The sequence below is a fragment of the Spermophilus citellus genome (genome assembly GCF_964194105.1).
Source record: "Spermophilus citellus genome assembly, chromosome: 6".
Classification (NCBI taxonomy): domain Eukaryota; kingdom Metazoa; phylum Chordata; class Mammalia; order Rodentia; family Sciuridae; genus Spermophilus; species Spermophilus citellus.
The window spans coordinates 132,202,196-132,227,517 of NC_138187.1; the positions used below are offsets into that span (position 1 = coordinate 132,202,196).

The 25,322-nt window shown below is 51.8% G+C and overlaps 1 protein-coding gene across 5 annotated transcripts in view; it reads left to right on the forward strand.

Moving 5' to 3' along the window:
* PIK3C2B (phosphatidylinositol-4-phosphate 3-kinase catalytic subunit type 2 beta) overlaps window positions 1-25,322 on the forward strand; it is a 64,854-nt gene that overhangs the window by 13,071 nt on the left and 26,461 nt on the right. For 2 of the 5 annotated variants that reach the window (XR_014022404.1, XM_081297008.1), the window contains exons 2-13: window positions 8,650-9,669; window positions 13,005-13,105; window positions 13,691-13,845; window positions 14,157-14,277; window positions 17,280-17,391; window positions 17,526-17,605; window positions 17,775-17,838; window positions 19,525-19,671; window positions 20,330-20,363; window positions 21,277-21,309; window positions 21,502-21,697; window positions 22,799-22,921. Coding sequence is in view for 4 of the 5 variants with exons in the window: in XM_081297008.1 (XP_081153134.1) it covers window positions 8,737-9,669; window positions 13,005-13,105; window positions 13,691-13,845; window positions 14,157-14,277; window positions 17,280-17,391; window positions 17,526-17,605; window positions 17,775-17,838; window positions 19,525-19,671; window positions 20,330-20,363; window positions 21,277-21,309; window positions 21,502-21,697; window positions 22,799-22,921 (2,099 nt within the window). In the remaining variant the exon portion in view is untranslated. Of the gene's footprint in view, window positions 1-8,649; window positions 9,670-11,030; window positions 11,481-13,004; window positions 13,106-13,690; window positions 13,846-14,156; window positions 14,278-17,279; window positions 17,392-17,525; window positions 17,606-17,774; window positions 17,839-19,524; window positions 19,672-20,329; window positions 20,364-21,276; window positions 21,310-21,501; window positions 21,698-22,798; window positions 22,922-25,322 lie in introns of those variants that run through there. The other 3 variants (XM_081297010.1, XM_081297009.1, XM_081297011.1) reach the window with 3 other exon arrangements.

Consider the following 25,322-nt stretch of genomic DNA (forward strand, 5'->3'; position numbering starts at 1 on the left):
CAGGGCTGGGGCTGAGGTTGTTTCTGGGTATCAGCCCCATGGTAGCCTCGCCATACCAGGTCTGTGGGTCCTTCCCAACTCTGCAGTGATCTCAGTGTGAGGCCCACAGCAAAGGCACTTCCTCCGGGTGGGCCTCATTTCTCTTCATCTGTAACAGAAAGGAGGATTTATCATCCAGAAGTGAGAGCTTTCTGAGAAAGTTGCTACCAAAAAGAAAACACTCAAGGAATTATAATTGAATGAATTGGAGACCCTCTATAAAAAAACCAAGGTGGCTCCTAGCAAAGATGCCTTTCTTCCAGGTATGATCTCAGTGGCATCATTTGGTGTCCTCTGGTGAGTCCTCTGCCTCTGCAGTTACCCTGCCCTCCATCCTCATCTGCTTGCCCAGGGGTTTGCCCCTAATCGACGCAGGCTTCAGTGCTGCCTCTGTGCTCCAGGCAGACACTGGTGGGTCAGCCCAGCCAGGGCACAAGGACTCCAGGGGTCCCCAGCTATGATGGAGCAGATCTCACCGATGCCCTCCGGGTGGATCAGGGCCTTGTTGGTCTGTTTTGTCCTCATTTTGCTGCCCTGTCTGGAAGGGAACAGCTGTGACCTGCTTTATGGAGTCTTTCATGGGCTGGCCTCTTCTGGGGAGTTTTCCCGACTCAGGCAGGAATCCTGGAGAACTGGATTCCACGGGGCATCAGCCTAAGAAACTGAACCTAGGCTGAAGGTGACAGGTGATAATCTGGGCTTTGCAGGAGGCCTGGATTTGCAGGAAGAAAAAGGTGTGCTGAAGCCAAGCTAGGGAGGAGGAGGATAGCAGATGGGGGGAGGGAGGAGCTGAAGGCAGTGACTATGTCCTGAACCCCATACAACCCATTTTCTGTGTCCCCTTCCTGAGGAGGGGCCTCAGCCTCTTACCACACAGCACCCACAGTACTTTCAGAGAGACCAGGATTCCAAGGTGTTGCTGTTCCCAGGTGTGGCTTTTTGGATTTGGGATGATGTGAAGGTTGCATGTGATGATACTCAGGAGGCCCCCCTGCTAGAGGTCAAGGTTGGTAAGGGGAGCTCTTCCTGGGGTCTTTGCTTGTCCTCACCAACATCCTGCCCCATCACCTTTCTCTGGTTGGTAGAGGTAGTGGAGGAGTCCTTTGAAACGCCTATGGCCCTACAGGGACCTGGGGCTCACTGAAGGAGAAGGGCAGGTTCGTGGGGCTGTGGCTTCTTTCCCGGGAAAGAAGGAGGCAGGGACCAGACAAAGGGGATGTGGCTGTTCCGGCTCCTGGGATGGTTCCTGGGTTAGGAATCCACAGCTGCCAAGGCTTTTCTTCCCCTTTGCCAAACGTTCCATTCAGCTGACTGCCAGCTCCAGGTCCTGGCCCTGTGGTTCAATTGTCGGCTCTAGAGGAAGGAATATTCTGAGAGGAGCCACGAGCTGCTCACGTCTTCCACCCCTGTCTGTTTCTTTATACACAGAGCCCAGCGTCTGCAGGAGTGTGCTGGGAGTTTCTGAGCTGGGGTCGGATGGAAGCTAGCAGAGCATGCAGACTGGACTGTCTCTAACCACGTCCAGCAGGCTCCTAGCCCCTGTTCCTTTGCTCATCTATATCTTTTTTTCATTTTTTAAAAATTTTAATTTGTTCTATATGATAGCAGAATGCATTACTTTTCATATTACACAATAGAGCACAATTTTTCATATCTCTTGTTGTACACGAAAGCCTCTTCTTAAAACTCTTTGTGTGTGTATACACACACACACACACACACACACACACACACACTAGGGATTGAACCCAGGGGTGCTTAACCACTGAGCCACATCCCCAGCCCTTTTCATTTTTTATTTAGAGACAGGATCTCTCTGAGTTGCTTAGGGCCTCACTAAATTGCTGAGGCTGGCTTTGAACTGGCAATCCTCCTGCCTCAGCCTCCCAAGCTACTGGGATTATAGGCGTGCACCACTGTGCCTGGCTTCTTCTTAAACTCTTGTGTCTAGTTTAGCTTCACATTAGTGGAGAGTCCAGGATACACCCAGGCAATGAGAGATGGAGAGTGAGTCCTGGTAGGAAATGGTGAATGACTCGAGGTTGCTAAAATTTGACTAAGAAGATGCTAGAGAGGAAATAAATGAGTAGGAAAAAAACACAACAGCTATTTTCTGTGTCCTCACATTTGGGGCTAAAGGAGAACTGCTCAGAGGGAACATAGGCTAGAAAATAGACCTTATTGCCTTCTTGGTATACACATGCTTCAGTAAGGGACTGAATCAAGACGCGTATAGAGAGGTGTATGAGACGGTGGGTTTTTGTTTTGTTGTGTTTTTGGTACCAGGGATTGAACTCAGGGGCACTTAACCACTGAGCCACATCCGCAGCCCTTTTTATTTTTTTATTTTGAGACAGGGTCTTGCTAAGTTGCTGAGTCTGGCTTTGAATTTGTGATCCTCCTGCCTTAGCTTCCTGAACCGCTGGGGTTACAGGCGTGTGCACCACGTGCCCCGCGGAGACTGTGGGTTTTCAATAAGGAAGCAGAGGTCAGATGTACATCTGTTGGAGGCAGGGAATTGGCCTGCTTGACCTCATTGAATCACTTCCTGCTGGAGGAGTGTGGTTCCTGGTACAGGACATATTGATATCACTGTCAGAGCTAGAGCTGGGGAGGGACAGCTGGAGCAGGGCAGCCAGTGTGTGGCATGAGGTCTGGGGCTGGCAAAGCCTGCAGGATTGGGGGGTGGTAATTGTAGGTGTTGGGGGATGGATAGAGACAGAGGTCCTCTCTGAAGAGAAAAACGTAGAAGCCAAAGGGGTTAAGTCCTTATGCCCTCCAGTCCCCTGGATCCTGTCTGTCCTGAGGGGAAGTACTGAGGGGCCCTTCCTAGGGAAGTCCTAGAACCGAGTTCTCTTCCCTGCCTAAAAACTACTGAAATGGTGGGATGCCCAAGGCCCCAGGTGCTTGAGACTCCACTCTTCGCCATCTTGCTTGAGAGTTCCCCATTTCCCCTGCCCAGTGGAGATGGGCCGAGACATGCAGGGCCGCCCAGTTTTATACCCCAAGAGGGGACTGAATTATTTAACACATGCGTCTATCACCTTTGCTAGATTCTAAGCTCCTTGGAATTGTGCCACAGTCACCTGAATCCTGATTCTCAACACCCTTTGGGATCCAGTTCTATGGCTCAGGATGTGGGGAGATGACCCAGGCCCTTTAGGTTCTCCCAGTCCTGAGCCAGAGCAACGCTGGCACGGCGCACTCCCACAAGAGAGCAGGAAGCTTCTCTGCCACGGCTTCAGTGGTGCCCTCGGCCCCTCCCTCCTTGGCAGGGGTTCCAAACAGAGCCAGCTCCTCGGGAGGGAGGGCTTTCTCCCTTTCTCTCCCCCATTGACTCTGAACCATTGTGTGGCTCTGCCCTGACCCCATTTCCTCCCTCCCAGCCCCCAGCCATCTGTGGGCAGCTGTGTAGACTGAGGTTGGTATCTGTTGCTGCTTAGACCCTGGCACCGACCTGCTCGGCCTAAACATGTCCCCTTCTGTTCGGTTTCTTCTTATCTTCCTACGGGTTCTGAAACCCTTGTCTGGGGGTTGAAATCTGGCTGCACTTCTGAATCACCTGGTGGGGGTTGGGGGGTGCTCTGGAAATATACGGAGTCCAGGGATTCGTCCCACTGAATCAGAGCCTCCAGCGGGAGGGGCCAGGAATTTATGTGTTTGAAACATTTCCCAGATGATGATTGCAGTCATTCAGGTGTGGGCTGTACGCTGGATCATGTTGTGTCAATGTGAAATTTTGTAGGTGTGCTAAGGGCATCGTGTTTACAGAGGAGAATGACTAGAGGCAAAGTGGTGAAGCAGAGAGAGAGAGAGAGAGAGAGAGAGCGAGCACGAGTGAGCACAAAGCAGCACATGCAGGTGGGGATAGGAAACTGACCTTTCCACTCATTTCCATCTGTTCTCTTGAGAGATGGAAACTAGGAGAGAACACAGGACTGCCAATGTGCACAACTCCAGGGGGCGCCATTCACTTGGTTTCTTTGTCGGGATGCCACTGATATAGAATACAAAGTGTGGCATGCTCTTGGGGTTGTGTGGTAGCGGTGCTGGCCTCAGATACCTCTTCCTGGATGGGCTGTGGAAGAGAAGGACAGAGGCCCTCACTTACCTGCCCTCTCTCCTGAGACCTATGTGACTCTATGTATATGTATTTTTTTAATGGAATCCCTCGTAGCCCTTAAGGACTAAGGGACTAGAGCAGTTTCCAATGTGTCAACCCAGTCGAGGCTGCTTCAGAGAAACTGAATTGGGGTAGGGAGGAGGCAGGAAATAGGAGACCTGATTCCTAAAATACTTGGCTCCCACTCCCCGAAAATGAAATTTGGGGCTTAGAGCAAGCCAGCTCGCTCTGTCTCAAGGTCATTGGGACTGGTGGCTGCCTCCTTTCCTGTTTCCCTCTCTGGTTTTCCCTGTGCCTGGCTGCTGGTTTCTGAATGCTCACTTCATTTTGGAGGTGGCTCTCGTGGACCTGCAGGGGATGCTGTTTGTCCTGTCCCGTCACCATCACTCTCTCAGCATCCGTGTGAGCCTTTAGGAAGGAGCAGCTGCCAGCTTGGCCCCTGGTGTGACATGTGTCAGCACAGGCTGGGCTTCCTTCCCTGCGTGATGGGGGAGTGGGGTGGGGGGGATGGTAGTTACAGAGGGTAGCTGGCCTTTCCTGTGTCTTGGGAAAGCCTCAGGAGCAGGGCCTGCTTGGCTCACCCCTGGGGTTTTTCCTTGTATTTTCTATGACTTTGGAGTCCTCTGAGGAATTTCACATTGGGGAATCCATAGGTCTGAGTCAAAGAATCTCAGAGCTGGAAGGCACTGCATGGGGTTTTCCTGCCTATCTGTATACCTGCTTATAGGTGCCACACCCAGCCCAGTTACTTTTGAAACCCAGTCCTGTGTTTGAAGGACTCTAAGGAAAGACATCACCTGTATCCTGGTCAGCCTCTCCATGTGGAAAAACATAGAGAGGTGCCAGGAAAAACCGGTCGGTGCCAGGGTCTAAGCAGCACCAGACACCAAACCTCTGCCCTTATATTCAATATTCACAAAGAATGTTCAGGTACCCTCTTTCTCCGTGGAAGTAAGGCGAATTGGGATCTTGAGGAGCTTAGTGGGGGTGACAGATCCCGAAACGTGTGATTTTTTTTTTAATATTTATTTTTTTAGGTGTAGATGGACACAACACCATGCCTTTATTTTTAGGTGGTGCTGAGGATCGAACCCAGGTCCCGCCCGTGCTAGGCGAGCGCTCTACCGCTGAGCCATAATCCCAGCCCGAAATGTGTGATTTTGAATAAAATAATTTAAGCCCATATTTGGAATATGTACAGGTAGCTGTGTGGAGCAGGAAGAAGGGATCCAATCTGGGGGTTCAGAGAAGACTTCTTAGCCTGATCTCTTAGCAAGAGGTGAGTTAGTCACACAGGCAAAGGGGACCAGGAAGGGCAGCTTGAGCCACATCACAGAGGGATCAAATACACAATGATGAACGGGTTGGGGATGAGCTGCAGGTGAGTGGGAGATGGGGGCAGATGATAAAGGCTTTGCGGAGGAGTCAAATAGAGAGCCATTGAAGGATTGGTTGTTAGCAGGGGAGTGAGATGATCCAATTTACACTTCAGAAAGCCCTCAGGCTGCTCTGTAGAGAAAGCCTTGGAGATGGGAAGATTAGGAGGAGGAAGGACTATTAGGAGGCTATTGTACAGAGAGGAGATAAGAGCTTGAATTAGGACAGCCCGGTTAGGATGGAAGGGAGCCCTAGTCCGGGGAAGTCCTGAAGGGGAAGAGACTTGGCAGTTCTTGGTGATTGGATGTGGGGCCCAAAGGAGGGAGGACACTAGGGTGTCTGTTGAGTTTCTAGCTTGGGGATAGAATATGCCACTCAGGAGTCAGGAAGGAGGAGCAGGCGTAGGGAGGAAAGAACGTGACAGTTCAATTTGGGCCATCTGGATTTTGAGATTCAGGTGGGCAGATGAACTTGAAGGAGAACCAGCACCTGTGGGTGGTGGGATAGATGAGACTGCCTGAGCAGGGGGGTCGTGTGGTGACAAGGGCCAAGAACGGCAACCTGAGCCAACATCAGCATGTCAGAACTGGGCAGAGGGAAAGGAGGACAAAGATGGAGGCAAAAAGCAAGAAAGAAAACTGCATCAAAAGCCAGAGACTTAGGAAGGAAGGGGATGGTCCGCAGAGCCAAGTGCTGCAGGGACTTCTGGGCAGAGGGAAGTGCCTGCTGAGCCGGGCAGCCTGGGCATTGTTGCTGGAAACGCCAGATGACAGTCAGTTAAAGAGTGCATGGGGGGCTGGGGATGTGGCTCAAGCGGTAGCGCGCTCGCCTGGCATGCGTGCGGCCCGGGTTCGATCCTCAGCACCACGTACAAACAAAGATGTTGTGTCCGCCGAAAAACTAAAAAATAAATATTAAAAAAAAATTCTCTCTCTCTGTTTAAAAAAAAAAAGTACATGTATGAAGACTCGAATTGGGTGTCAACATACTTTAAAAAAAAAAAAAGAGTGCATGGGAAGGGAGAGTTGGGGAACATCAGGTATTGCTGCTCTCTTGTGAAGGATGGCGAGAAGGGAAGAGAGCAGAGGACCAAGCAGCGAGGGAAGGTGTTTAGGTTGTAAGTAGTGGGGGTGACAGATCCCGTTTTGTTTCTGAGGCTGGAAGAGGCCAATTGATGGGCTGAAGAGAGAAACCACATAAGGACAAGAGGTTGAAGTACAGGAAAGTGAAGGGAAATCCAGTAACATCACCCTGGAGGAGATCAGTGGTTGGCACATGAGCAGAAGAGGGTTGTGCCGATACATGGGGTTGGAAGAGAAGCAAGTACTCTACCACTGAGCCACATTTTATTATTATTTTTTTTTTAAAGAGAGAGAGAGATAATTTTTTAATATTTATTTTTCAGTACTTGGCGGACACAACATCTTTGTTGGTATGTGGTGCTGAGGATCGAATCCGGGCCGCATGCATGCCAGGCGAGTGCGCTACCGCTTGAGCCACATCCCCAGCCCCGCATTTTATTATTAAAAAAAAAATTTTTTTTTGTAGTTCTAGATGGATAGAATATTATCTTATTTGATGTGTGTGAGTATGTGTGTTCCTGGGCATTGAACCCAGGGCCTTGATGCATACAAGGCAAGCACTCTACCAACTGAGCTATATCCCCAGCCCTTATTGTATTTTATCTGTTTTTGTCAGGTGCTGGGGATTGAACCCAGGGCCTTGCTGCATGCAAGGCAAGCACTCTACCAACTGAGCTATATCTCCAGCCCTCAGCATAGCTAATTTGTTTTTCATCCATGTGCATGCATTAATCAATAATTCATTCCTTTTCCTTGCTGAGAAGTATTCAATTGTAAACACATAGATATACCACATTTTTAAAAAAGTTGTTTGCCTGATGATGGACATTTGGGTCATTTCCAGTTTGGAAGTATTGCAAATAAGGCTTCTGTGAATATTTGTGAATATTTCTAAATCTGTGTGGATATATGCTTTCAATTTTCTTGGGTAGGTACCAGTCGTTTGCAGTGTGGGAATTGAACCCAGGGCCTCCTGCATGCTAGCAAGTGTTCTGCCATTGTGCCCTCCTACATCCCTAGACAGTTGTGCTCTTTTTTTTTTTTTTTAATGTTTTATTTTTGCAATTCTGGGGATCAAACCCAGGGATGTGCCGCAGTCTTGGCTGGGCACAGAATCACGAGCCACCACACACCTTGTAGATTCACACAGCAATTCTTTATTCCCGAACTCACACCGGCCTCTACACACTTTCTGAGGAAATCCCAGTTCTGCCGCTGCCCAATTCACCTACTCCACGAGGCTTTTTTTTTCCAATACTTTCTGAATCTCACGAGAACTCAACGGGAACTCAAGGATTGGGGGTGCCTGAGGCAGCAGGATACGCCCTATTCCCCCGCAGGGTACACCTTAAACCTGGAACTTCCCTAAACCCAAGGACGGGATACTCCCTAAAACCTGATCAGCTCTAAACCCGGATCGCCCTGGTCCTTGAGCAAGGTCACCTTACTAAAGCATACATGCAATGTCCCAGCGAGTGTCCTCTAAGCAACATGGGGTACGCTGGCAAGGAAATTTCGATGCGTCATTCCTACTTGGCAATGGCCCTCAGCAGGGATGGTCTACCACTGAGCTATATCCCCAGCCCTTTTTATTTTTTATTTTGGGACAGGGTCTCACTGAGTTGCTCGGGCTGGCCTCAAACTGGCAATCCTCCTGTTTCAGCCTCCTGAGTCCCTGGGATTATGGGCATAAGCCACCATGTTCATCCCCTTTAAACTGGAGAGTTGGCTCCTCTAAATTTTTCTTCTTGTCTGATGAAAGGCACCCCTTTTTGTCCTTGGGGCATACAGGAGAGAGATGAAGATAGGAGTTAGTGACCAGAGATGGAGACATGTATAGATGAGTGGGTGGGGGGATGGATATAATAGATGAAGTTGACCTGGTATCTCATTTTTCCTCCATCTCTCTGTTTCCCATCTGTGGTAGGCACTGAAGAGATGGGCACGAGCCCAGACTATGTCACCTACATCAGCTGATTGATGAGTCTCTCTTTGTGGCTGAATGATATTTTTACTCCTCCTCTGCAGGTCTCCAGACACCATGCTTCAGCCCTCCAGTCCTGACATTGGCAGGAAGTAGAAAGCTTCCTTCTGTCGCGTGCCCCCGTCCTCACCATGTCTTCGACTCAGGGCAATGGGGAGCACTGGAAGTCCCTGGAGTCAGTGGGGATCAGCCGCAAAGAACTGGCCATGGCTGAAGCCCTGCAGATGGAGTATGATGCTCTGTCCCGTCTCCGGCATGATAAGGAGGAGAGCAGGGCTAAGCAGAACCTGGAGCCCTCTCTCATCAGCTGGGATGAGCCTGTCTCAGACCTCTACCACAAGCCCGCAGCAAGGCGGGGTGACCTCAAGCTGTTACGCGGTCTCTCTGGCTCTGATCCTACCCTCAATTACAACTCGCTGTCCCCACAGGAAGAGCCGCCCAACCACTCTACCTCCCCGGGCCCCCAGCCTGGCCCAGATCCCTGGCCCAAAGGCTCACTGTCTGGAGACTATCTCTACATTTTTGATGGTTCCGATAGGGACCTCTCTTTGTCCCCAGGACCAGGGAATGTAGATGACTCTTGCAAGAAACTGTCCCCACCTCCTTTGCCTCCCCGAGTCTCTATCTGGGATACCCCTCCCCTGCCTCCCAGAAAGGGGTCCCCCTCATCCTCCAAAATCTCTCAGCCCAATGACATCAACACTTTTTCTTTGGTGGAACAATCCTCTAACAAATTGTTGGGGCATCGGATCCTGGAAGAGGAAGAGTTGCCAGGAAATGGGGGGCAGGAGCGCCTGCTGGGGTCTGTGGATTATGATGGTATCAATGACGCAATTACAAGGCTCAACTTGAAGTCAACCTATGATGCGGAGATGTTGCGGGATGCCACTCGGGACTGGAAGGAAGGCCGAGGGCCCCTGGATTTCAGCAAGGACACCCCTGGAAAACCTGTGGCCCGGAGCAAGACCATGCCCCCTCAGGTGCCTCCCCGAACCTATGCCTCCCGCTATGCCAACCGGAAGAATGCGACACCAGGCAAGAACCGCCGGATTTCTGCTGCTCCGGTGAGGACCTCACTGTATTTCTTCTCTTCCCCTTTTCCCATGTCATTCAGAAACAAGGACCAGGCCCTCTTCTTTGCTGTTCCAAGTTCAAATCTGCCAAGTACTCACCCTTTAGTCCTCTCCTCCCCTCTTCTGCCATCGGGAATCTGGGCCCTGGTGGGAAAAGGTCCAAGGTGGGCTTGATTGTGTGTGTGGGGGGGCAGGAGAGGGACACCAGTAAAGAAGAAATGGGCACGAGCCCAGATTATGTCACCTACATCAGATTATTGATGAATCTCTCTTAATGTCTCTTAGCCAAAAGAGCCCTTTCTGGGGTTAGGAGCTTTGGAATCCTGGTTCCTAGCATGTGCTGACCTCATCATGTAAGGACTATACCAGGAGTTAGGGGATTTGTCACTAACTCTGGGTGAATGGCCCTGTGGACTTAAGCAAGTCGTTTCCGGTGCCTGAGGCCCTGCTCTGACAAAGCGCTGTGCCACCTTCAGGCTCATTCATAATATCAGCCACTTGTTTAGTGCTCACTGAATACCAGACCCCGATCCAGGTCTCCACAACAACCCTGCCTGATGGTCCAAAGCCCCACGTCAAGACATGGCAGAGCTGGCATCCAACCCTGGTCTCCTTGTCCCAAAACCCCCCTCTTCCTCCCTCTCCTTTCTCTTTTCTTCCCTCTCTCCCTCTGTGCCCAACCTCCCCTGTCTGTCCCTTTTGTGGTGGTAAGAACTACAGAACATAAGACTTAACCATCTTAACCATTTTTAAGTTCATTGTATCAAGTACAGTTGCATATTGTGTGCAGCTTCACTGCTATCCATCCCCACCCACTCTTTTCCTAGTGAAAATATTTAGGAAAAAATAGAACCATGAGAGTAATTTGACTTGCATCACTATGTAGTATAAAGTAGCAAAGTCTCTCCGTTTCGCCCCAGGTGGGCTCCAGGGCAGCTTTGGTCTTTTTCTGGCTGAGAGAAGTATCCACAGCATCTCCATGGGTGGGACCTAAAGTCTGCCTTGTGTGTCACCCTTGGCCCCTGCCAACCGTGGCCTCAAGGTGTCAGGCGTCTCCCCCAGGGCTGATGACTTCTGTGGCTTATCTTTCCACCTCATTCCATCCCCGTTTCCTCCTTATCCATTGTCCAAGGGGCACTGGGGCTTTCCCACCTCACACCCAGCCTTTGGGATCCATCCCAGTTCTGAAGAGCTACTCAGTCCTTCCTTCCTCTGCTGAGAGAGTCCCCCCAAAAGCAGAATCAGCTCCTGGGATAAGCCACCGCTCCAGAGCTCAGGGCTTTTTAAAGGCCCTGCTCTGAGAGGTGGGGCTGCTCCCGCTATTTATAGGGACTAGGAGATTCCTGTTCCTTGCTCAGAGCTGGGCCTTGCTCAGGCCACCCTGGGAGGTGGTCAGCTCTGTCCTCTCTCCTGCCTCCTCCACTCCTTCACCCTGCCCCCATCCTGAGTGTCATCAGAGTTCTAAGAGGGAGCCCTGGCTGGAGGCTCCTTGAAGAAGCACGGGCAGAGCAAGCGTCTCTTGCCAATTTGGAGGGGAAATGTGGCCTTGGTCCTCCCCACCTCAGCTGGGGGCAGGGGCTCAGCCCTCCGGGAGGGGGGATCCCTTGGGCCCTCGGCCTGTACCCCCACCCCGCCTTCGCCGGGCTTCCAGCCGGAGGGACCCTCATCCCAGGCCTGCTGAGCCATCTCTGGAAATGGCTGGCTCCAAATGCCAGCCTGGTACCCCCGCTGCCAGCCTCTGCCTGGCAGACTCTCCCAGCCAGCATCGGGAGATGGCACCAGGGCCTGCCAGCCGGGCAAACGTAAGTGGCTTTTGTTTTCCTCCAGTGCCAGTGAGTGGTACGGAAAGGGCATGAAAATGGCCTTCAGTAGCCATTCTGTTCTGCCCCTCTCCCTCTCCTGCCTTGGCCTCCCCGCTCCTCTCTGTCTCTGTCTTTTGTGGGTTAATTGCTGACAGTGGTTCTATTGTTTTGTCCGGACACAGGCATGCACTTGGCAGAGCCAGGGCCTCACATGCCAACTGCCCCTACGACTGCCCTCCCTTCTGTGTCCCCCACCCCACACAGCCAGGGGAGCAAGGCTGCTGAGAGGGTCACCCAGAGAAAACAGTCACATATTCAAATGAGGAGCTCCGTTGCTGCCATCTACCCTGAGGGGCAGGGAGGACCTGAGAACAGCCAGTGGGGAGGGTGAGAGATGAGAGGTGCTGGTGGTGTGGTGTGCGCAGACCCAGTATCAGGCTCCGCCCTGGAAGCAGCTGTGAGAACCGGCTGCCTCTCCCACAGCAGGCCTCCTTCTCTGGGATGGCCGACCTGGGCAGGTTGTCAGGCAGCAACCTGTCAGCACCAACTTGCCACCTCCTTTCTCCTCCTTGAGGCTCATTTGAGGACTTCTTTAGGCCCCTCCTGGGTGATTGAGAGCAACTATGGATGGGAAACAGTTGTGGGTGTTGTCTGACAACCCCAGCACCACACCATGCTCTGGGAGAGGAGGTAGGCCAACCAGGGCAGGCTGTCCAAGTTTCAGCCCTTCAGAACCAGCAAGCTCTGGAGCCAGCAGGAAGGAGCCAAGCCTTCTCCCAGGTTCTCTCCTGCCCAGACCTCTGCTTTGACACTTTCTTCCTCAAATAGCACTTACGGAGAAGGCACATGTGTCTGAGTCACCGTCTACCAAAGGGCTCTAGATCTAGCTCCCTTTGCACCTCTGGGGTGTCAGAGGGCCAAGCCCCTCCTGGGACCATCTGGAACCCCTATCTGCCCTGGCCTCAGTGGAAGGGCTAGGATAAATGGCCACCAGATCAGCTCCCACTGCACCTCTGGGAGCCTCCCCAGGAAAACTCTCGCCCCGCTTGGCCGCACACAGCCCACCTGGCTGCCCCGAGCTGGTCAGAGACTTGTCTACGGCACCCCACTTCTATACTCAGCCCAAGTATCAACTCTTCTTTTTTTTTTTTAAAGAGAGAGAGAGAGAGAGAGAGAGAAAGAGAATTTTTAAATATTTATTATTTTTTAGTTCTCGGCAGACACAACATCTTTGTTGGTATGTGGTGCTGAGGATCGAACCCGGGCCGCACACATGCCAGGCCAGCGCGCTACCGCTTGAGCCACATCCCCAGCCCATCAACTCTTCTTTTTTAATGTGGCTGTTGGTCTCCCAGGATGGCACACAAGTGTATTTCTGGATTTTCTATATTGTCATGCTCCCCTTTCTCTGTATCGAAGAGCTGGAAAGTCTTCACCCCTAGAGTCTGGTTTAGATGTGGGAGTCCCTTCACGAAGGGGGTGCTATAGGGGAAAGGCACTGAGTGGGCTGCTCTTCCCTTCAAGGTGGTCTCCCGGCACCACACTGTTGCCAACGGCCACGAGTTGTTTGAAGTCTCAGAGGAGAGAGACGAGGAAGTTGCCGCATTTTGCCACATGTTGGATATGTAAGAGTTCAAGAATGGGTGGGGGCTTGGAGGATTGGGGTGGGGGAGGAGGGTCACCCATTTCTGACCTTACTTTAGAAGGAAGAAGAGCCTCAATTCAGAGCTATGGGATGCCTCTCAGATCAGGTGTCTGCAGGGTTTTTGAAATCTTAGAAGCCTCATATTTTTATTAAAATTCATAAAATTCATCTAACAGTCCAGTCGACCTCACCACTTTAGGCCCTGACCCTCAGTGGCCCTTAGGAGCAGATGCACCCCAGGTAAAGATCAGAGTGTTCTCTTGAACTGAAAAAAAAAAAAGGAAATGGATGCATCAAAGTTTTCTGTTAAACTTAATATGGAAATCTTTGTCATTTGGAACTCTCTCTGCTCTTCCACTGTGGGAAATATTTTGCAACTGTAGCCGAGAATGAAGAGGCCAGTTTCCCACAAGCTGCCTCCCCACAGCTCCCAGTCTGGCCTGCAGACCCAGAGGGCTAAGCTGAGTGGGGACAGAGGGACCCTTGGCCAGGAGGGTTCCCACAAATCTCTTGTCAACTACTCTTTGACGGCACAGCAAGGGCCTTTCTCCCTCTTCCTGCACAGCCTTCGATCTGGCTCTGACATCCAAGACTACTCCCTCACCGGATATGTCTGGAGCGCTGTAACCCCGAGCCCAGAACACCTTGGGGATGAGGTCAACCTGAAGGTGACAGTGTTGTGTGACAGCCTCCGGGAGCCACTCACTTTCACCTGCAACTGTAAGTTAGGGAGGGCATGTGAACTGGGGGAGGGGTAGCTATGTTTTGGACTGTAGTTACGAACCTTTGGTCTCCATCCCACCTCACCTTGTGGTCCATGGGGATGGAGAGCAGTAGGGAAGAGACTGGCTCCGGGGCCATCTTTCTGTGTCCACAGCCACTTTCTTAAACCCCAAGCTGTTTGTTTGCCTGCATCATGTGGTTGGCAGTGATGCGGGAGAGGGCTTAGCTGGGGACAGGAGATCAATAGGGGCCGAGCCCTGCTTACCCCTTGCCCACCATTGTTGCTTTCCCCACCCTGCTCTTTACAGGCTCCTCCACAGTAGACTTGCTCATCTACCAGACCTTGTGTTACACCCACGATGAACTGAGGGAAGTGGATGTGGGGGACTTTGTACTAAAGCCCTGTGGACTGGAGGAGTTCCTTCAGAAGTGAGTGAAAGGGGGCAGAGACTTGTGGGTGGGGCAGCACCTGCCTTCTGGAGGCCTGGGGTGTAGGGCTTGGGAGGGGGCTAGGCTCCTGCACTGGCAGCTCCACCCCCTCCCTGCAGTCAGGACTCCTGCTTTCTGGGCACACTCCCGGCCACGTTGCACTTTCCCCAGGAGCTCCGTTTTCCAGCAGAGTTGGCTGGATCCTAAGCCAAATCTGCTGGGGAAAGTGCTTGGAGCTGGGATTAGGCAAAGTTGATGAGGTCCTATCTGCTTGCAGACTTCTGCTCGCAGAGATGTGCATACTGGGGGAGGGTGGTTTCTCCTCTCCTCAGGATGTGTGGTGTCTTCACAGCTGAGGTAACAGGACTAGGCAGAGGTGCCCTCACGGAACCTAGAGGAGAAAATACAGTTGCTGTCTTCCCCTTCCCCTGCCAACACTCCTTTGTCCCGCTGGCCCATGCAGCCGGTTGTCCTCCTCCCAAAGGCTGGCTTCCAGCTCCTCTTCAGCCAGTGCCCTCTGCAGAAGGCAGCGTCCCTGGAAAGTGTGATGTGGACCAGCTGAAGCAGCCCCCTTTCTGCTACCCCAGAGCTCTGGAGGGCTGGGCTGCAGGGGAGGCAGAGGCAAGGTTCCCACCCCTGGCTGGTACAGTTGTGTGGCAGCAGACAGATCAGGTTGGCCACTGCCCAGCATTTCCAGCCACTTGGAAGAAGCAGGCCCTGGGAGTAGAGAAAGGTGAAAGCCACACTCCTTCCATCAGAGAGCCTGCTGGGTACCGCTACTCACTCCTTCTTGCAGGCAGGTCTAGATACCAAGATGGTCACCCATGACTAGACCACAGGATTGGTAGTCAGGAATGAAGATTCACAGCTGAGGGTAGCAGGACTAGGCAGAGGCGCCCTGGCGGAACCTAGGGGAGAAAATACAGTTGCTGTCTTTTTTGATCGATTTCAACCTTAGGGATATTGTGGGATCTTTTCTGGTCTCAGCATCCTCATCTGGAGACAGAGGGAAAGGAAAGGGACAAGCCCCACAACTCCGGGGACACATTCAAACATGCCCCATGTGGTTCTTACTTATGTCCTTACTTCCCCTAGAGGTAATAATAGGGGGTCCTAGGTCATGATGTTGTGACAGGGAAGCCCTAGGCAGCCTCCACTTTTGGAGGAAACAAGGGCCGTCGTGGGTCAGTTGGGTGCTGGGAACACCATTACGCCGGCTTGAATTTTGGCTTGCCATGAACTTGTTGTGAAGTCTGACTTGCAGTATCCTCAGAAAAGAATGATGAGGGTTTGGGTTGGGAGTGTAGCTCAGTGGTAGAGCACTTACCTCGCATGCATGAGACCTTGGGTTCCATCCACAGCACCCTCCCCCCCAAAAAAAAATTGGTGAGGATTAAATGTGATAGGGACCCAATGAGCAGTCAGTGAATACCAGCAGGAAAAGATCAGCCCAAAGAGAGGTCTTAATGGGGCTCTGGATTAGACATGTCCCACCATTTCCCTTGCAGTACCCCTAGTCCTGAAGCCCCTAAGTCCAGGAGTAGTAGGAGCTGTCAGGTTCTGCCTCTCTGCCAAGACCCAGGTAGAATATCACCAAAGTAGTGGGACAGGGTCAATGGTCCTAGGGTGACACCCCTTCCACTCTGTCTTAAATGCACCTAAAGAAAGCCTTCCGCGGAGAAAGTCAAGCAGGCCCCTGGAGACCTGGCCCAGCAGCCCTCTCACCTCCTGAAAGTTCTTGACCTAGCCACAGGCTCCTGACATAGGACAACTGCCCTGCAGTAGGGGTGGCAAGGACCCTCTGGAAGTTTTAGAAAATCGCTAGTTCCCGAGGAACCCCTCGGGATTCCTATTCCATGCCTGGCAGGAGGGGCTGATATTGGTGGTGGTGGTGGGGAGTGCTGGTCCAGGATGCAGGCTGCTCTCAGATAAGAACCTTGAGACACTCCTAGGGGAGGGTTGGGTTTCCTGTCACCTCCCCCACCCCCACCACACTCTTCCTTCCTCCTAGACACTCCGGCCTGGGCCTGCCCCTCTGCCCCGCCTCCCTACCCCCAGGCTTTGGCTGCTCTTCAGTCTTAGCAGTTTGGGCTCCAGATTAGAGGCCAGGTCCCTCAGGATGTGGAGAATCCCCTAAATCCTGACTGGATTTGGACTGGCCTCCAGTCCTGCACCTCCACTGGCTTCTGCACATTCCCCTCCCTTTCACAATCCTCCCCTCCCCTCCATTTTTGGCCTAGATTCCCAGCTCTGCTGAGGAAGGAAGTCCATTTCCGGCTTCTGTTACCCAGCTGCTGAGACCTGGCCCAGGCTGCAGTGTTGGCCTGGAGGTGGGACTCCCTCTGCCCTTTCTTGTGGGTTTCCTTTCTGATTAAGGTGTGATTTGGAAGTGAGGAAGGGGCTGGGTCCCAGAGGGGCTCCCTAGGCCTCCTCCTCTAAATTGGGGTCGGGAGGAGAGTCTCCTGTCTGGATGCACTTTTTAGGAAGCCCAAATCAGGCGGGACCCTCAGAGGAAGGGAGAATGAACTTGGGTGAGAATAATCATGATGGATTTGCTTTGTTTGGGACCAGCATCTTAGTCGTTAATATAGAAAGAGGGTGGGAACGCCAGAGCCTGGGCACAGTGGATCTCTCTTGGTTGTCCTCTACACTGAAGCTAAGAGATGGGGTGTAAAGAGCTGTCCCCTGAGAAACCCCCTCTCCTCCCCACTCACTCAAGCAGTTCCCAGCCTGGAAATGAACCAGTGATAACAACACAGGTACGAAATACCCGAGACAGCCAATATGTGTTCAGCCCAGGGTTGTTTGGATAGGTCCTTATGCCTTCCCCCGTCTCCACCATGACATTTTCCAGGAGCCCAGGGTAGGGCCTGCAACACAGGTCCTAGCCCCACTCGGACTCCTCTGGTTTCTTCCTGGTTCTGTCTCCTCAAGGCAAGGGTATGTATCTCTTCCCAAGGACTCTCTAGGATGCTAATGGCCTTGTCCCCCTACCCCGCCAGCAAACATGCTTTGGGCAGCCACGAGTATATCCAGTACTGCCGCAAGTTTGATGTTGACATCCGGCTACAACTCATGGAACGGAAGGCTGTGCGCAGTGACCTGGCCAGGACGGTCCGTGTGGGGAGTGGTTGTTGGGTGCCCAGCGCCGGGGAGGTGGAGAAGTGATATGGGGCACGTTAGGGGAGTGGAGTGGGAGTGCTGAGATAAGGGCATCACCCCTGCTGAGCAGAGCGCTCTGTACACAGGTGAATGATGACCAGAGCCCCTCCACCTTGAACTACCTCATCCATCTGCAAGAGAGGCCAGTCAAGCAGACCATCAGCAGGTGAGTAGGGGACCCATACTCACCCATCTTCAGGGGACCTGGAAAGAATGGGAACCCTTGACATCAGAGCCCAATTCCTGAGCAGAGGACAGGGAGGGAAGGAATGGGTCTGCCAGAGCTGGGTCTTTTGTAACCTCTCCTGTGATTTTTCTCTGCCCCCAACTCCCAGGCAGGCCCTGAGTCTTCTGTTTGACACTTACCACAATGAGGTGGATGCCTTCCTGCTGGCTGATGTGAGTACATGACTTGGAGCTGGCCCAGGGGAGCTGCTGGAAGCTCCTCTGCCTCTTACCCGGGCTTCCTGGGACCAGCCAGTACCACCAGGCATCTGGGTAGAGCTGAAACCTTGCTGGCAGAGTCCTTCTTTCCATCCCCCTCGCTCACCGGCCAGCCAAGATCACTACTGGCTGTAGAGCAGCTGGCAAGCGTGTAGAAAGGGGTTCCTCTCTCAAATAGAAGAAGTAGGTCAGGAAGTGTGTGCTGATCCCTGTCTCTGGAGTAGGACATCTCCAAGCAAAGGGAACTAGAGTTGTCTTCCCAGTGCCACACTTGAATGTGCATTGGCGTGTGCATCCCACCAGCAATGTTCAGGAACCTCGGGCTTGAAAGGTTTCATTGAGCTGGTGTCACAGGTAGAAAACCCTCAGGAGGTGGAGGGTCCCAAATGCACAGAGGGGCCAGCGCCCTTTCCACCTAGACTGGTGAGAAACCTCACACCTCAGAATTATGAGAATAAACATTTGCCCAAATGTCAGGAAGCTAAAAGCAAATCTGCTTTGAAGTGACCTTCAAAAACAACCTTTCCTGCTGGGCGTAGTGGTGCACACCTGTAATCCCAGTGGGAGGCAGGATCACAGGTTCAAAGCCAGCCTCTGCAATTTAGAGAGGCCCTAAGCAACTCAGTGAGACCCTGTCTCAAAATTAGAAAGGAAAAAAAGTGTGTGGGGGAGGAGCTGGGGATGTAGCTTAGTGGTCAATTGCCCTTGGGTTCAATCCCCAAAATCAAATAAAAAAATAAAAAACTCTCGCTTCATTGATCTAGTTAGCATCGTGGATCCTTCCTTCTGGGGAGCTGGACTCTGTATCTAGCTCATCCTCTCCCCACTGCCAGAATCCCTTCACCAGTAGCCTCTACTTAAATATTTGCAATGACGAGAGTTCTCTGACCATTCTGCGAATTGTGGCCCTCCCTGTGCTGGCAGGTGCTAGGGCTAGAAAAGTATAAGAAATTTCTTAGCCTTTGGGCAGCTCATGTGATTAGACAAAAGCGATAGTGAGTCGAGAGAAAAGGACAGCAAGGAGTTAATGAGGAGCCCCTGGAGGGTGCTGGAGAGGGCCACTGGTGGGGAAGCCCTTGTCAAGGAGCTGGTAGAATTTTGTCTGGCCCTTAATTTAAATGGATGTAATTAATCAGGGCCAGACAGGAGAGGGGATTCCACATGAGGAAACACAGGAACCAACTGCAGGGGGAGGGTAGAGTGGGCTGTCTATGGAAGTGGGATGGGTTGGCCTGGAGGTTGTGTACTGAGTTAGGAGAAATCAGAAAGTGGGCAAGGAGGCCTGCACGGTCTCTTTGGCCTCATTAGTCTTCCCTACAGATCGATTTTCTTCCAACTGCAGCCCCTGAGGGAGACCAGTGTATATCTGAATAGTAGAAGTGGCCAGGGGCAGACGGATGAGGCTGGGAATGAGAGGTGGTTGGGGGAATGGGCTGGGGTCCTGGGCCTGGCTCATTTAACACCAGATTGTTTGCTGCGGATGCAGGATGTTTGAACACGAAGCATGGATTCCACTAGTTCTTCCTTAGAGTCATTATCCCCTACACTTCCCGACTCACTCATTTAAGTGGGGAGGGGGTGGATTGGGGGCCACCAGTGTGAGAGCAGAGCTGCCAAGCCTCACGGTGTGGCCTCCCACAGGGGGACTTCCCGCTGAAGGCCGACAGGGTGGTCCAGTCTGTCAAGGCCATCTGCAATGCCCTGGCTGCTGTGGAAACCCCTGAGATCACCAGCGCTCTCAACCAGCTGCCCCCCTGTGCCTCCCGCATGCAGCCCAAAATCCAGAAGGTAAAGAGGCCTGGGCATTTGTAAACGTGGGGAAGTGGGAGAGGAACGTTCATAGGTTACTGCGTTGCTGGGGTGACTAGGTGACCCTTTGCTAAAAAGACTCTTCTTGCTACTTCTATCTTTTAAGCAGTACAAACACAAGAATTCTTGGAAAATGGATGCCAAGTGCATCCCCTCTTCGAAAGGATGAGGGTGGGCCAGGGCCTGCCCCTGGGACGGATTGTGCAAGCCCTGGCCAGTGAAGGCGTATTCACAGCCACCCAGGCGTTGCCTCGCGGTTTGCTTATCCATCAGGGTACAAAACCAAACCCGGAAGAGAACGTCCCAAGAGCCAGGGGCTCTGTGACGCCACAGTGGGGGCTATGTGCCGTGCAGATGGGGCTGGCGACACAGACACTGTGATCCTCTCAGCTGAGTGGCCTGGGGTTGGGCTTTTCATTAGGGTGGATGCAATGACGATTTTTATCCCCATCAGCTCCCTCTGTCCATCATGCGGCTCTGGTAGAAACCATTACTCCATCCTCCCTGGGGAGTCTCTGCTCCTCACATTTCAGCCCAGCCTGGCCCAGATGAGTGCAGCTGTACAAAGCCCTTTTTCCAGCTGTGATGAAAAAGGCCACGGTCCTGAAGCTCCCTCCCTCTTCTTTTTACCCAACAGGATCCCAGCATCTTGGCAGTGAGGGAAAACCGAGGTAAGGGGACTGCTGTCCCTCTTTGTCCCTTAGGAGCAGCTAGAAACTGCCAGCTCTGCCTCTTTGATTTATGTGGCCGAGCTTGGCCTGCTCTGTGTGTGTGTGTGTGTGTGTGTGTGTGTGTGTGTGTGTTTCCCTGCGAGGTGTGGACACAGCTGGAGCCCACATTGCTTTCCACAAATCATTTTCTCATTATTGTTGCTAGTCATTCCTGTGGTGTCCCTGGAAGGGGTGATGAGGTGGGATAAGTGTGTGTTGGGGGGCAGGGAGAGTGAGGTGCAGCCAGCCCTCCCACCCGGATGGGAAAGCTCCCACGTACGTACGTAGGCTGTGCTTCTTCTCCAGGCTGCTCATAGCCCCTACGTTTCCAATTTAGAACAGATCTTGGGAGAGTGAGAAAGGATTTTTCACTAGGATTTCTCTAGGACTTCCCCGTTGAGACTTTAATGCAGAACTTTGCCTTAAAAGCCTTTGTTGCTGGAAATCGTACCGTGATTCCCAGTCTTTTAGGTTTCATGGACCAATAAAATGCCCCCAAAAAGTATTTGGGGGACCAACACAGAATCACCAGCATTTTTTTTCTCTCCACATGCCAAACTCAGAGTCTTGCACATGCTAGGCAAGTGCTCTACTGCTGAGCTGCTCCCCTAGCCCTGCTAGCTTTTGACTTTGCCAAGAAATGACTTTTTGAAACAACTGACAGTTTCTCAGTACTATCATTTGCTAAAAGGAAGAATATTTGAACACAATAATATAAGCAGTAATATGTAAAAACAAGGACCATGTTTGAAACCAAGTAGCTTATTTCTTTATGCAAAGCTCAGGAGACCCTCCTTCTCTTTTCCCATTTCTTTTTTTCCGTTTTAAAATAATGTCATTGTATTTTTTATAACTTTATTTATTTTTTCTGTAGTGCTAAGGATGGAACCCAGGTGCCTCACACAGGGTAGGCAAGTGCTGTACCACTGAGCCATAACCACATTCCCCTCTTCCCATTTCACCATAGATGAGTGAGCTTTGTCACGGCAGTTAGAAACGGACGGGCATTTGGGGACCCCTATCCTAGACTTGCCCATTCTGGCCAGTGCCACGATGACAAGAGGCCTCATAGTTCCTTCTTGACCCCTTTCTTTCATAGAGAAGGTCGTGGAGGCCCTGACTGCGGCCATCTTGGACCTTGTGGAGCTGTATTGCAATACCTTCAACGCAGACTTCCAGACCGCAGTGCCTGGGAGCCGCAAGCATGATCTAGTCCAGGAGGCCTGCCATTTCTCTGGGGCCCTAGCCTTCACTGTCTATGCCACCCACCGTATCCCCATCACCTGGGCTACCAGGTGAGGTGATGCTCAGTACCCTCTAGAGAGTCACCTGAGCTTAACTTCCTGTTGGCTTCTCCCGTGTGTCTACCTACGAGTGACCTCACAGGACACCTCAGTGCTAGGATGTGTGGCGTTGTGGTACAACAGGGCTGAGGGGGTGAGCCAAGTGCCCGAGGGGAATCCAGGCTGGGACATTGCTGAGAGTGAAGGTCCTCTAGGAGATGGAGAAGCACCCGCCATTCCTTCTCAGCGCTGTCTGCCTCAGCATCCCTGCCCCCTCCAGATCCAAGGCCGGCTGAGGGAGACATGCGACAGATGGCCAGTTCCCAGATAGAGTGCGTGCCCCAGGCCAATGACTGCACTCCCCTGCAGACAGCACAATGGGAGGGGCGGGGAGGTGGGGGATAACCCTTTGTCTGGGGTTCCTTAGGCCTGCAGGGGTGGGTGGGTGGAGGAGACGTTCATTTGGTAATCCTTAGCTCCTCCACTGGGTCCCCAGCATCCAAGGCCTGGGGGAATAGGCATTTGGTCCCACCCCACTCTTACCGGGGCCCCTTCCCCCTCTCTTCCCTTCCCCTTCTCTCTTTGTTCCTCACTTAATGTATTCCTCTGGGCGATTGGCAGAGAACAAAGGAGGCAGCCTGGGAAACCAGGGCCTTCTCTGACCTCTTCTGTCAGGCACCTGTCATGAGCCACAGGGACCCCCATGTGTTGGCATTCATGGCCGCATATGTCGTTTTCCTCCCCCACCCGCTTTCTTGTGTGCATATGTATGCACACGCGTGCGTGCACCCACACAAACACACACATGCATATGTGTTCGGGCACACGCCGGACTGAAGCTGACCTTGGAGAGTGGGCTGGATGGCCATTCCCTATAACGGGAAGCAAAATCTCAATGCTCAGCCGGGAGTCTGCTATCAGCAGAGGGATTCAGACTTCTCTCTGAGCATGCTTCCTCCCGTAATGTTTGGTTGGCCTGTCCTTGACCCATGTTTCAGTTTCCAGAAACAGAGCACTTCTACTGGGGGGAAGTGGGGTTTGGCAGGAAGGGGAAGCAAAGGTTTGGGTGACTGAGACGGGTTTTGGGGGTTGACTTCCTTCTGTCTTCCGTAGCTATGAAGATTTCTACCTCTCCTGCTCCCTCAGCCATGGCGGCAAGGAGCTGTGCAGCCCGCTGCAGACCCGAAGAGCCCACTTCTCCAAGTATCTCTTCCACCTAATCATCTGGGACCAGCAGTAAGTGTCCCCCCATCCCCCCACCCCGGCGCCTGTGGATCTGCTCATCCCTCGGAATGTTCCTGGGCAGATGAACAGACACAGACTGGGGACGAATGCCTGGGTTAAACCAGGCTCCCTCACTACCCTAACCAGACAAGTCACTCATCAACCCTGAAGTCTCCATTTCTTTAACTCTTCAATGGGGACATGTAAAATTTCTACCTCTCAAGTCGTTAGGAAGATCCAATGAATCGTGTCCATAAAAGCTCTTTGCAATCTATAAAGGGCCATGTAACTGTTAGTTGTTAATTTAAATAATCTTGTTGCTTTGATCTTGTCTCTCTTAAAGAGTTTAACTAGTCTGGGGGACTCTCATCCTCTCCCTTCTTCCCAGAGTTCCCTTAGAATAGGCAAATGGTGGCTGGGGGTGGTGGTACACACCTGTAATCCCAGGTCCTTGGGAGGCTGAGACAAAGGGTCACAAGTGAGCTGGGTACGGTGGCACACTCCTGAATCCCAGCGGCTTGGGAGGCTGAGGCAGGAGGATCGTGAGTTCAGAGCCAGCCTCAGCAATTTAGTGAGGCACTAAGCAACTCAGTGAGACCCCCGTCCCTAAATAAAATACAAAATAGGACTGGGGATGTGGCTCGGTGGTGGAATGCCCCTGAGTTCAATCCCTGGCACCAAAATAAATAAAGAAAAATAAAAAGAGCTGGGAATGTGGCTCAGCGGTAGAGTGCCCCAGGTTCAATCCTTAGTATTGGGAGGTGGGGATGGGCCAAAAACAAAGAAAAGGCCAAGGATCTTGAGCTTTGTCCCCCATAGATAGAGAAGGGAGGTTTTCTAGAGAAATGAGATGGAGCCATGGAATAAGGCTCTGGTTCTAGTTCTGACTCTAATCCTACGTTTTCTCCAGCTCATCTGTGCCTCAGTTTCTCAAAATGAGAAATGGGGACATTTGCTTAATTCGGAGGCAGTTGCAGCACTGAAGTAAATATGTAGGCAGGTTGTAAATATGAAACCACAAATACAAGATAGTATTGATAGGGGCTGGGGTTGTGGCCGAGTGGAAGAGCGCTTGTCTACCATGTGTGAGGCTCTGGGTTCGATCCTCAGCACCACATAAAAATGAATAAATAAATGTCCAACTGGGGCTGGGGATGTGGCTCAAGCGGTAGCGCGCTCTCCTGGCATGCGTGCGGCCCGGGTTCGATCCTCAGCACCACATACCAACAAAGATGTTGTGTCCGCCGAGAACTAAAAAATAAATATTAAAAATTCTCTCTCTCTCACTCTCTCTCCTCTCTCACTCTCTCTTTAAAAAAAAAATGTCCAACTACAACTAAAAAATATATTTTTTTAAATATTGATTACCATTTAATAATAATGGCAATTTGATGTCAGGAAGGTGGGGGTCAGCCAAGCAAAGCAGGAAGAAAATGGAGGTGAGGTGGCCTTGAATTGAGGTGAGGTGGCACGGCAGGTGTGGCCTGCCTGTGCCTTGTCTGTGCTGTCTCCAATTCTCCCGCCTCCAGATGGTCAGACCACCTCTTGTTTGCGGCTCCCAGCTTCACTTCCCCAGACTGACTGTCAGGGTCCTCATTTGCAGATGCTACTCAGGTATTTGGAGTGCAGATTAAAGAGACCAAGGAGGGTCTTTGAGGAGGCCAAAGACGACCAAACTGGTAGACAGAGTCTGCAAATGTCGGGAGGGGTGGAATCTGACATTTTACAGATGGACAACTGTCCTTCACATTTAAGTAATTCTTTTTTTTTTTATTTTTTAGTTGTAGATGGACATAATGCGATATTTTATTTATTTATTTTTATGTGGGGCTAAGGCTCGAACCCCAGGGCTTCACACATGCTAGGTATGTGTAAGGCACGTGCTCTACCACTGAGCTCCAACCCCAGCCTCACACTTAAGTAATTCTTAGAGCAATAACTGCAGTTGCTGGTAAATCCAACAACTATCAGGGCTGGAGATACTCCTTGGAGACACAGGATCATTCCATTAAATGGCCCTTGAGTTTCACTATCCCCTTGGGATTTCTTTGGCCTTAGTTACTGCTGATATCCAGGAGAGCGGGGCTATACAGTGTTCTGGCTCAGGAGAACCACAAGAAATTGACTTTAGATACTTTTCTCAGACAGAATCAGAAATACAGAAGCAGCCCAGCCTGCCCAGTGGGTCTCATTCTGTTCCAGGTCTGAGATCTCCACCTTGAATCTAAAGGGCCAGTCTCCTGGGGCGCTGGCCCTGTGGAGGGCATGATCTCAGCCCTGCAATCCAGATGCTCCACCTGATACATGTGGGCCCTTCTTAGTCAAGACCATGGCATCAGGAGAAGGCACCAAACTAGGGGGTTTGGAGCACAAGCTTGGCCTACCGTCCTCTCCTTCTTACTATAGATGCCAT